The sequence below is a fragment of the Channa argus genome, chromosome 6, assembly GCF_033026475.1.
Source record: "Channa argus isolate prfri chromosome 6, Channa argus male v1.0, whole genome shotgun sequence".
NCBI lineage: Eukaryota > Metazoa > Chordata > Actinopteri > Anabantiformes > Channidae > Channa > Channa argus.
The window spans coordinates 14,405,481-14,418,130 of NC_090202.1; the positions used below are offsets into that span (position 1 = coordinate 14,405,481).

At 46.5% G+C, this 12,650-nt stretch overlaps 1 protein-coding gene across 2 annotated transcripts in view; it reads left to right on the forward strand.

Moving 5' to 3' along the window:
* Window positions 1-12,650, forward strand: part of dner (delta/notch-like EGF repeat containing) — a 50,282-nt gene continuing 37,632 nt past the window's right edge. The window contains exon 1 of one of the 2 annotated variants that reach the window (XM_067508522.1): window positions 1-582. In XM_067508522.1, coding sequence (XP_067364623.1) covers window positions 247-582 — 336 coding nt within the window. In that variant the 5' untranslated portion in view covers window positions 1-246. The remainder of the gene's footprint in view (window positions 583-12,650) is intronic. The other variant, XM_067508521.1, reaches the window with a different exon arrangement.

The following is a 12,650-nucleotide window of genomic DNA, read 5'->3' on the forward strand; positions in this document are numbered from 1 at the left end:
TCAGAGACAGAAAAGAGACGAGACCCTCCCCTTCTTCTACTGCATCCTTACCTTCTCTCCCTCAGCCTCCTCACCATCAACCAGTCTCCTCGCAGTCATTCTCCCTGTGCAGAGCTGAAACTCTTTCTCACACACTCAGCCACTCACTGAGCCCAAACAGCACTTACAGCATTTCCGAGGAAAGAGGAGACACATACACACAACAAAGGAAAAAAAAGGGAAGGAAGCCAGACTAAGAAGATCAGGATGAGGGTGAGTGTGTGCAATGTGCTGGCAGTTCCCTGCTGCCATCCCACACAGACAGTACGGCGCTTCACGTCCCAACAGCTTCTCCTCCTCCTGCTCCTGAGCAGCAGCAGCATCAGCATTGGGGCCATCCCATCCCCATTCCAGCTGGCCCCAGACACCCCAGCCCCAGCTGAGCCCACCCCAACCCAGGCCACACCTCGCCCAGACCCCTGTGAAGGCAGACCCTGCCTCAACGGGGGCTTGTGCCTGGCCCCCCCCTCTGCTGGCAGGCCAGAGGACACCTGGGAATACACCTGTACATGCAGCCAGGGCTTCACGGGACGCAATTGTGAGGTATGAAAATTTTTGTTTTTTTATGTTGCGTGTTTGAATTTATTTTGAGGTTTCTATGTCAAAGATTGCACATAGTCAAAACTAGTAGTGAGAAATATGGGGTTGTTGTTTGTGTGTGTAGAATTGTTTAGGTATTTAGGCATCATAGAGAGAAAACTTCTGGTCCATGTGTTAATTATGTGACAAAGCAGCAAACAGCTAATTATTTTATTGTTTAAGTTTATTTTTTTTGTTTTCTGTATTGTGGAATCATTTGTATCCATTATCAATTGTATCACACATTGTCTATATCAGCACTACTACTGAAACTTCTGCTGTGGCCTGTACTGTAAATATGCAACATTAATATGCTTTGATTTGCATGTGTACCATACAGTAGATAGAGTGTGTTACTGTTCTCTGCTGTTCGTGGATGTTGTCATGTGCTGTCAATGAGACACTGAGACAAGTGCTGCGTTGCTGTGGCAACAGGAAGGAAGAGTGGCAGCGATAAGATGCGAGCGAAAACTGCCGACGTGTGTGAGCATATGTCAGATAGATGTACTGAATGTTTGTGAGTCAAGTGTGAGTTATTGAGACGTGTTGGTGGTTTTGCAGAAGTGCAAAGCAACAATAGATCCTGTTGTAATGTTAGTGTATTTCTCCCCCCATTGTTATAATAGCCCAGGTCAACTCAAACATCTGGGGATAGTTCATTTTTAACTCGAGGACCTGGCCAGACATGAATAATAAGAGCGGTTACATGTCGCACAAAATCTTGAAATTATCGAAGTCAATCTACATAAATCTAGCACTTTTGCAATGGTTGTGCATGATAACATGAATGAAATATCACTTAAAAATACTAAAGATATGAGGATCAAAGATGACTAGTTTCATTCAGATTTCATTTGCGTCTCACACTCATTACTCTGTTTAGGTTTGGATGACTGAAGAATCTATTGCGCATTTTGTTTTGTTTTTTTCTTTTTTTGGGAAATGTATAATTGACTTAAAAATTTGAGTCTGCTCCTGTAGGCTGAATGTGACTTAAATTAATATAGTAGACAACGCAGAACTCTTTCAACTGCATTACATTGTTAACAGGGTTTGTAGCATTCAGCATGGATGCTGTTTAATAATAAATCACCTCCATGGATTATTGTTTTCTTGTACTTTGTACTTTAACATCTTTGTTCTTCTGCTGCATTATTTTTACCTTTTGTCAAGGGCACTAAAAGTCCTCAAACAGCTCTCTTTCTTTGAATTGAGCATTTTATTCACCTCAACATAAACTTGTTCTGCTGCTGGATTGCATGAAATTCACTTGGGCTTTACAATAAATAGAGCATTGAGCTTTGGTAGCAAAAGGCTCAATAGGCAACCGGGCTCTGAGTCATGCTGGGGTGAAGGAGAGCACCCGCTCGCAGCAGCAGAGAGGATAAGTGAGTCTGCTGCGGCATCACAGAGACAAGCGGCAAGGTGACACGGTGATCCTTAGCTGAATCGCCTACAGGTGGCAGCCATACCACCCACCTTGTGTTTACATGTGAATAAGGCATGTTTGTTTATGTTGTTTATGCATGCCATGGTACAGTTGCAACTATAGACAGGTGAGTCTGCTGGTGACATCCGTGAAAGCATTGGGCCAGGGACCTGATCACAGTCTCCTTGGCTGTCCTAGATTCAAATCTGAGAATAGAAAGCAGCTGCAGTTTGTTCTGCTCCACACAAACCTTAGAGGAGGACAATGTTGTGACACAGCCTGAGCTCAAGCGGTAATGAGGAGAACACCATTTGCTCTAGAGCACAGTGTCCACAGGTCTTTTCTGCTGTGAAATCCAACAACAACACAACATCAGCCTCATCCCCTTGGTGCACCACAGCTTAAGACCAGCATGGTGCTCCAGCCAGACATAAGGGGACCAATTGATTTTTGCCTTCCCTTGTTGTTTCTTCTTCATGGAAACTGGAGCAGTGGTCAATTAAGATTTGGTAAAGGATGTGACTGGCTGAGTACAGCGCTGGTTTGCATCCTCTGTTCTCTGCATGCGTCACAACACAGATGGTCTAGTGAGGGAGGAGAAGGAGAGAATTAAGTAAGATACAGGGTACGTCTCATGTATATATATATATATATATATGATTGTTCCTCACTCCTCAAACCTCAGGCCCCCCATTGGTCCAGTCAAATCCTCTTATATTGTTCTGAATATTGGGGATCGGGGACTGATGTCCGAGGAGCGATAATTAAAGTTACACAAGATCATCCTTCAGGTATTTTATCGCAACAAACCTATTAATGCAAACCTGTTGGTGATTGGACACTGTACTGAATATTTACGTTTCAAACAAAATAACAATAAATGCAGAAGCAAATAATCAATTGACAATTATTTGCTGATGTGGATACAGCATCAGATCAGTGAAGAATATTTAAACATTTGAGCACAGAAAAAATACTGAATGTAGGTATTTTCATTTACAGATGTGAGAGGAAGGAAATGAAGAAAGATGAAGAAATTAGCTGGTGAAAGGGGAAGGGAAGGTGAGAAGGGAGTAAAGAGGATGAGGAAAAGGCAGGAAGAGAGCAAGGGGGGTAAAACTATTGATTTCTTCTTGACCAGGGTAATGTATTGGTTTTAGCTTGAATGCTAGTGTAAACGAGTGTCATGTGTTGCTCCTATTTGTCCCCTCTCTGTTCTCTCGGGCGTATTTGTATTAGTGGGATTAGAGCAACAGCTGAGCTGAATCTGTAGAGCTGAACTTGAATAGTAGCTCTAGGACTTTGTCATGCCTGTTGATTTCAGGATATTTCTCATTTTCCGAAAACAGAATCTGGCCAAGTTGCTTTGTGACTTTGCCCCACTGGCTGTGTTTTGTGCTGCAGGAATGAAAAGTCGCTCAGTGCAAACCACAGCAGCAGGGGGAAACAAACCCACTCCACTTGATAACCTTGCTGAGTTTTAATATCTGCCCACACCTTTTCTGTACGGCAGCCTGTTAGCTGCCCTGTTGGAATTCATTGCCATTGGCCTTTCTGTGAATTATTAGCTTCTCAACTTCTACCTTATTCATTATTGAAAGGCCTGTTGTGTGCCCTGATGGATTAGGTACCTTGCTCTACAACACAATAGGGCTGTGGCAGCACAAAAGCAGCCATCCATCATGAAACAAGTCCAGGGAGCTCTTGCTGGGTTGCTTAACCATTCGGCTATATGAAAGCAGTGGATCATAGCAGAATCTGGAGGCTGAGTTTAAGTTTACAAGCCTGGCAATCTGAACACAGAGTGCATTTTTTAATTTTACTGTTATTTGAAGTGGGGATGGGGGACTGAAGATGGTGAAAGAGGAGACATATCTGAGGTAGCTCAGAAGTAATTTAGCTGTTTCTGAAGCAGACACACTGCCATAAGTTAATAAGTGCAAACAAAACACGCCAGTGGATGGACTACATGATTTTTTAGGATGATTTTTTTTTAGATCTCACTTGAGAGTTTTTCTTATCACTGTTTCTCCTTTCAACACTAGAAACTTCTTTTTTATTCCTCTCTTCTTCATTTTATGTGGTTTTATAAGCATAATGTTCAGTCTACAGATTTGAATTGGGTTTTCAGATGCTTCCCCTTTTGTACAGTACCACCTGTGACTCTCTGCAAAAAGATATTAAAGTCATAGTTTGATATTTTGTGATATGTTTAATCAAGTCATTTTCATCTATTGCTCTCCTGTGTACATCCATAGTTAGCCGAGGTTAGTATAAAGATTAGAAACATGGTCAGGTGGCTCTGTAACTAAAGCAACTTAGCACCTCTAAAGCTCCAAATGTTCTTACAAAGTACTGAATTAGGGTTGAATCAATTATTAATTGAGAGATTTAGTTTTAATTTATAATGAGTTTGCAAAATAGGTCATTACACTTTATTTTTATTAAGTGGAGTAAAAGTTGCATCTGGCTGTGACAACCTTTCCACACTAAAGGTACTGCATTAAAAAAACAATCCCATCCTGACAGGACAGCAAACAAAGCTGAGTCCTGAAGCTCTTTCATGGTAATTGTGAGAAAGGTGAGTCTTGCATTAGTGTGTGTGTATGTGGGAGCGTGCTTGCGTGTGTGTTAGTGTGTGTATGTGCTGCTGATTCAGCCTGAGTTGCATCCAATTATGCAGAGCTCAAAGCTCATCACCAGCCTTTGGCTTCTGGCTTGTTAGTCAGAGAGAAGAAACCACAATATTCTGTTTACTGCAACACACATTTATATTATGTACTGTATATGTGTGCTTATCAGTGCACTCTCTTATCCTCTAGCTCCAGAGGGACCCCTTTTGTATCGCTCTATTTACTGAAGCACTTTGTTGAATTCAGCGTTCGGTGAATTGTGTCGTTTGCGCAGAAGATCATCCATGACGCCTGAGTTTGTGTTTCCCAAAAAGCCATTTCCCGCTCATGCTACAGTGGTTTTCTCAGTAGCTGTTAAATTGAGTAGGGCTGTAAACATTTATTACTTCAATTTTGAGGAATTTTATTCTAAAATAACATATTTAAATTAATTGAAACACAGCAAAGTACAGTATTTACAAATATGTCCATACTTTTCCAGACCAAGATCATTGCTCATTGCTGTTCTCTCTACTGACCAATTTATCTCTGACCAGTCAGAGATACATTTGTAGATAAACATTGTAAACATCCTCCTACATAACAAATATTAGTAATAACATAGCGACAACTTAAACACCCAACAACATTATTTGTTTAGATTGATTCAAGATAATTGTTAAGGTTGCATCCAAATTAATTTACAACAGTTAGTCCAACTTATTTTCCATAGCAAAATTAAGTTAATCCAACACAAATGCTTAATGTTGAATAAAAGCAATTTAATCAGGTGGAAATTCTTTCCAAGATTTAATTAAGTTGATTCAAAGAATAACTTTCAGTGCAAACATATTAAATTAAACTCTCAACATTTAACTGATTATTACACAGAGTAATTCATTTTCAAAAAAAATAATATTGAAACATATGCTCTGCCCAGGTCTACAGGTTAGTCTTACAGTATGCAATTCCAGTATATAACTACAAAACTTGCAATTAAAGTAGAAATAATAGATTACCTGATTAGTTAGTTCAATCCTAGCTCAAAATCCTTTGTAGCTTTAAGTCACCACCTGATATGACCGTAGTGTAACACTGTCACTCATTAGTGATGAATGATTAAAGGGAACAGTTTTTCAAACATAAATAGAATGAAATAAACACAGGTGAAAGAAAGAAACATTTTAATCTCCTTTTCTCTACAAAATCACCAACAGTACAAAATTTACACAATACATATAGCTTTGGGTACAGTGCTACAGGTATAATATTTAAATCAGACCTCATAATGAGAATCAAATAGACAACTGTAGGCATGAGTCCTAAAATCCTGACATTACTTAGCAGTTTTTTTACACTTGTTGTGGGCCGGAAATGGAGAGTCATCTACTCACTAATCCAACTCTACAGGCTCAGTGACTTTATAATTGGATTGACAGGTCACTATAAGACGGAAGGCTTTTGTAGTAATAATTGTAGTAATTTGTAGTAATAGTGCTTGCTGAAATTACAAGTTTGTTTATAGGCTTCAGAGTTGTTCAACTCTGAAGATTATTTTGCTGAGAAAGTGTAAGTATCATACATTTCTGTTTGTCACACAGTTGATTTTCCACAAGAAACTGTAAATGTTAATGTAAAAATCCCATTGACCTTTTGTTGAGGGAACCCAGAAGATGCTACATCTGAGTTGACCTGCAAAAAAACCTCATCCCTACAGCACTTTATAAAAGTATATTATTGGATTAATGCTAGTAAAATAGTGCAACTACAATACACAGTATGACCGTAAATGATGTCCCCTATGGTTGACATTAGGTCACGCTGAGGCGTTGGGGATAACTGTCAACCTCAAGGACAGAATAAACACACTTTGACACAGACTCTGATCTGTACAAGTGTGTTTTGGTGTTTAGAGGCAGACTGAAGCAGGGTGTATTATCCACTACTCTGTTCTTTTCACCAGCAGAGACAGTGACTCAGTGACAGATGCAGAACTGACTCCTGCCGTCCGCTCCTCAGACACACACAACTTGTCAGTTAAGCTGATCTGACAATATGTTATTTAATGAAGCCAACTGGGAGACAAGCCAGCATGCTGTGGTGTATGCCCGTCTACTGGTGTATCGTGAGCATCTCCACTGCTGCAGACGATAAATGCCAGCTTAATTTAGAGATTTAAAAAAAATCCCTTCAGAACCATTAGAGCACCTCTGACAGAGAGAGGAGAGAGGTGCAGTCACCACCCTGCAGCGTTAGACACAAAGATTAGCTCGTATTAACAGCTGGACCTGTCAGCCAGTTGATAGGAGAGGTGCTGTGGATAATTTGGCTCTCTGTTGTGGATTGTGCTGGAAATGTATTAATCATAAAGTAAACATTAATTCTGAAAAATTTAAGTAGCCCTAAACCCGGGTTTAAATGAAACAGTTGTTAATTGGCATTATTAGTTAATAATTATATTAAACTGTGTTTAGAAGATTGATGTATGTTTAGAATGAATCCCAAAAACATACAAAAACAATAGCAATTGAATAGCAAACATAGACAAACTTATAATGTTGAAATAAATTTAATTATTCGCAAATATTGGTATTAAATATTTACTTTTAATGTATATCTAAACTCTGGTATGTACATAAAACGTATATTGTAAGTTGTTTGCCTGTTTCAGTTACCAAAATGTTAACAAATTTTAAATTTAAATGATAGCCAGAACTTTGCATATTTCTTTTAAATTTTATATATGCCTAAAGTGGGCGTATCAGGCCTGAAATTCAGAAGTTCAGCTGTTATAAATGCACACAATTTAGACCATGTATAGTATTATTACATATGTTTTCAATTTATATGCATTAAAAAAGGTTTTTCCAACATTTCCTATCTCGTAAAATGAAACATAATATTGTAGCAACCCACAGTTTATGGGAGCTAACTGTGGGAGGCGGAGGAAGCTAAAGCTAAGGCTAACCCTAACTGACTTAACTAACCTAATCGGCTAGCTTGGGTGCTAGCAAGCTAACGTCAACGAACAGTTCAAAATGGCAGGCGGAAGGGAGAACACTTGCGCCCCATACACCACACGACCCCAAGTGCCTCGAGCTGTTTGACATAAGCAATCACAACACAACTCTTGCCTTTTTACAGCTACCTCTCACAACAGAGATAGCTGAGCTTTATTTTGAACACACCCACAAGTAGCCGATCACCGTGAGGGCCATTCATACACCCATCACCTTCCACATACACTTTACATAACCAACCTAAACATGTGAACACACCTAATAACACTAACTGTAACGTAATCATTTAACAACATTTAACATTTAAGCAATTAAGCACAGAACTATTCAGAACACATTTACCCATAATTCCCTCGGGGCAGATTGCATCCGCCCCCACACTAACCCACTTGCTGGGCCGTTACACTGCCCCCCCCCAAGAGGGTTCAGTGTCACCACAACCCTCAGTCACTCAGTCCCACAACAAAGTCTCTTAACTGTCCCGGCAGACGTCGAGCACGCGCCGGTCTTTGTAGCGGCCCACTCACCGTACCAGGCTCAGCCCCAAGTCCACCATTGTTCATGCTGGCACTGGGAATGGCCGTCAAAAGACTGTCCTCCGGTTCTGTCACCGGATTCGGAGCCAGAGGATGATATGGCGCCAGCCGATCCCTGTGCAGCACCACCCTCCGCCCCCTTCCTGGCATGCAAACCCGATACACCACCTCAGAGATCCAGTCCAGGATCTCTCCGGGCCCCTGCCAGTGGCTGGTGAGTTTTGGCGAGAGCCCCCGCTTCCTCACAGGGCAGTACACCCAGACATTGTCCCCAACTCAAAAAGGGTGTCCATGGCACCGTCCATCATATGCCCGCTTTTGTCGGGCCCCAGCATCCCCTTGGGATTCCCGAGCCAGCTGATGGACCACACTAAGGCACTCCTTGAGCCGCCTGAGGTAATCCAACTCTGGGCCCCCCGTAATTTCAGGCTCCGGGGGTGGCCCAAAAACCAAGTCCACTGGTGTCCGGAGCTCCCTCCCAAACATCAGTGTGGCTGGGGTACATTGGCTGGACTCCTGGACAGCAGTCCGGTAAGCCCACAGGACCAGGGGTAGGTGCTGGTCCCAGTCCTTCTGATGCCGGCTGGTTAGAATGGCAAGCTGAGTTGCAAGGGTGCGATTAAACTGCTCCACCAGTCCATCGCTCTGAGGGTGGAGTGGTGTGGTCCGAGTCTTTCTCACCCCGAGCCGCTGGCACACCTCAGCAAACAGCCGGCTCTCAAAGTTCCGCCCCTGGTCGCTGTGTAGTTCCTCCGGTACCCCAAACCGGGAGAACATGTCCTCCACCAGTCGCTGGGCAGCTGTGGTGGCAGTCTGGTCCGGAACTGCATATGCCTCAGGCCACTTGGTGAAGTAGTCCATTGCGACCAGGATGTAGCGATTGCCAGCCTCGGTAGTGGGAAAAGGGCCCAGGATATCCACACCGACCCTCTCCATAGGCGCACCTACCAGGTACTGCTGCAGAGGCCCTCGGGAGCGTTGGGTGGGTCCTTTTTGAGCTGTACAGTCATCACAACAGTGAACGTGAAGCTCCGCGTCCTGACGGCAGCCTGGCCAGTAGAAACGCTGTCGCAAACGGTGCACCGTCTTGGAGTTTCCAAAGTGGCCAGCCCCAGCAGATCCATGGACCCACCGGAGTACCTCCGCCCGAAGAGCACTGGGGACCAAGAGTTGCAGGCGGTCAGCACCCCCCACTTGGTGCCCACCACCGCCGGTAGAGGATGCCGTCACAGAGCTCCAGGCTGCCCCACTGTGAGTGAAGCAGCTTGATATCTGGCCCTCTGGCTGAAATGGCCGGCCATTCCGGTCGTTGGTCGGATCCATCTCCTGATGCTGCTGCAGCTGTTCTCTGCTGAACGGCTCTCCCTCCCCAGTGGTGACTGCAGCTGCTGATGGCCCCAGCTCTCGTTCCTCATGGCGGCGACAGTAGCGGCACTCGTCCAGAAGACAGGGGCGTCGTGAGAGGGCATCAGCATTGCCATGCTGTCACCCTGGCCGGTGCTGGAGGATCTCCAGCCACCTTGCCACCTGGCCCTCGGGCTGCTTGAAGTTGAGCAGCCAGGTGAGAGAGGCGAGGTCGGTCCTCAAAGTGAACCTAGTGCCAAGGAGATATGGTCTAAAGTGTCTTACAGCCAGGACCACCGCCAACAGTTCTCGCCTAGTCACACAATAGTTGCATTCAGGGCGGCTCAGACTGCAGCTGTAGTAGGCCACCACTCGTTCTCCTGTCTCCCCCCCTTGAGAGAGTACCGCTCCAATTCCCACTCCACTGGCATCTGTGTCCACAATGAACGGCTGCTGGGGGTCGGGGTACGCCAAGACAGGAGCCTCCGAGAGGTCCACCTTCAAACGTTGGAAAGCCCTTGAGCAGGCCTCAGACCACTCGAACTGCCGGCCCTTCTCAGTCACTCGGTGGAGGGCACTGGCAATGGTGGCAAAGTCTTTTACAAACCTCCGGTAATAGGAGGCTAGGCCAAGGAAACTCCTCAGCTCACTGGTGGTGGTTGGCTGGGGCCACTCCTTAATTGCAGCCACCTTGGCCCGGTCCGTGGTCACCCCATGCTCGTTGACCACGTGACCCAGAAACTGAGTAACTCTCGCCAGCCATGGGCATTTCGCTGGGTTAAGCCGCAGTCCAGCCTGACGAATGGCCATGAACATGCCTGCAAGGTTATTGATGGCGTCCTCAAAGCCCTTGGCGTGCACCAGCAGGTCGTCCAGGTAGACAACACAGCGGCTCCGTGGAATGTCCTTAAGAACACGCTCCATCAACCGTTCAAAGGTGGCAGGGGCATTGCAAAGTCCAAAAGGCATTACTTTAAACTGCCACAGTCCTTGCCCGATGGTGAAAGCAGTCTTTGAGCGGGCTTCTGGTGCCAGCTCTACTTGCCAGTACCCGCTACGCAAGTCCAAAGAGCTGAACCAACAGGATCCAGCAACATAGTCCAGGACATCGTCGATGCGGGGCAGCGGGTAAGAGTCTTTCTTAGTTAGTGCGTTTAAACGCCTATAATCCACACAGTGGCGCTTTTTTCCAGTTTTTTTCCGCACCATCACCATTGGTGCAGCCCACGGGCTGTCCGAGGGCTCGATGATGTCATTGGCCACCATGCTCTTGATCAGTTCCTGTGCGGCTTGGCGTTTCACCAACGGCAGTCTATGGGGCCGCAAGCGAATGGGAGGCGCATTGCCAGTGTCAATGTGGTGCTGCACCAGGCCCGTCCTAGTGCAGTCCTCGTCCCTGGCAGCAAAAATGTCTACGAAGTCCTGAAGCAGCCTGTTCAGCTGATGCCGCTGCGCTGCGTCAAGGTGTCCACCGCTCCGCTGCGCTAGCTCCGCAACAGCGGCAGCAGTCTCATCAGAGGGAGGAGCATAGGCACGGGGGGGTGGCTGTTGGGGTACGCTGGCCCTGGCTGTGCGGCTCCCACGGTGTCTCCGTTGCCCCTCCTGCCCGGCCTGGGCTGGAGAGCGATGGTCTCGATGAGGCTGCTGGGGTACGCTGGCTCTGGTGGTGCTCCACAGCGTCTATTTCTATCTATTTGGAGGAGTGCTTGGAACCGGGATGAGGGGTCCCTCACTGCCTCATCCCATATCCGTTTCCCGTCAGTGACTCAGCTCTGGGGCGAGGGCTCGCAGCTAGGCAGTCCCTGGCGAAATGCCCTGGCTCCCCACAGTGGTGGCAGCGATCGTCCCCCGGTCATCGTCGGGTGACAGCTGGCTGGGCCCAGCTGGTTACCTCTCCCTCTAGGCACTCCCCGGCGGCCTCCCGGCTGGCTGCCCTGACTGGCCTGTGCCAGGAAGGGGATCGGCCCGGTGCGGAACCAGCCCCCAACACCTCCTCTGCACGCTCGGCTTCTCTCAGGGCCTTTTCCAGTGAGCGGGGTGTGGACAGGCAGACATGTTGGCGAAGTCGCTCTGGTGCTAGCCCCCGCAGAAAGGAGTGGAGGCTCAGTTCCTCTCGGGCTGCAAACGGAAAGGTGGGGTAGCCGCGTTGGGTGTAGAGCTGTACATCAGCGGCGAAAGCCCCCAAGCTCTCCCCGTCATGTCTGTAGCGGCCAGCTAGCTGCTCTCTGCTCTGCTCGATGGAGGTTCTCTGCCTGAAACGCCGTTGGAGAGCGGCAGTGATGGCTTGTAGCTCCCGACGATCCTCTGGGAGTAGGTCAGCAAGGACCTGCAAGGCAGGACCTTCCAGGGCCAGGGCCAGGTGAGTAGCCGTTCCCTCACCGCTCCATCCCCCATGGAGGGCAGCCAACTCGACCTGGGCGAGGTAAGGTTCCAGTGGAGTCAGCCCACTGTAACGTGGTAGCTTTACTGGCGTTATGGGTAACGGTCCGCGTCTCCCGTGGTCAGGGTTGCAGTGTGTAGACCGGCCCACACTGGTGCCGTCGCTAGCCTTTCGCCATGCCCCCAGCTTGAGGTGCTCCAGCAGCACGCTGCTCTCTAGGACTGCACGCTCTAACTCGCCTATGCTTCGCTCCATTATGGCGTCTACTAGACGATAAATCCCACTTGCTGAAACCAATGTAGCAACCCAGTTTATGGGAGCTAACTGTGGGAGGTGGTGAAGCTAAAGCTAACCCTAACTGACTTAACTAACCTAATCGGCTAGCTTGGGTGCTAGCAAGCTAACATCAACAAACAGTTCAAAATGGCAGGCGGAAGGGAGAACACTTGCGCCCCATACACCGCACGACCCCAAGTGCCTCAAGCTGTTTGATATAAGCAATCACAACACAACTCTTGCCTTTTTACAGCTACCTCTCACAACAGAGATAGCTGAGCTTTATTTTGAACACACCCACAAGTAGCCGATCACCGTGAGGGCCATTCATACACCCATCACCTTCCACATACACTTTACATAACCAACCTAAACATGTGAACACACCTAATAACACTAACTGTAACGTAATCATTTAACAACATTTAACATTTA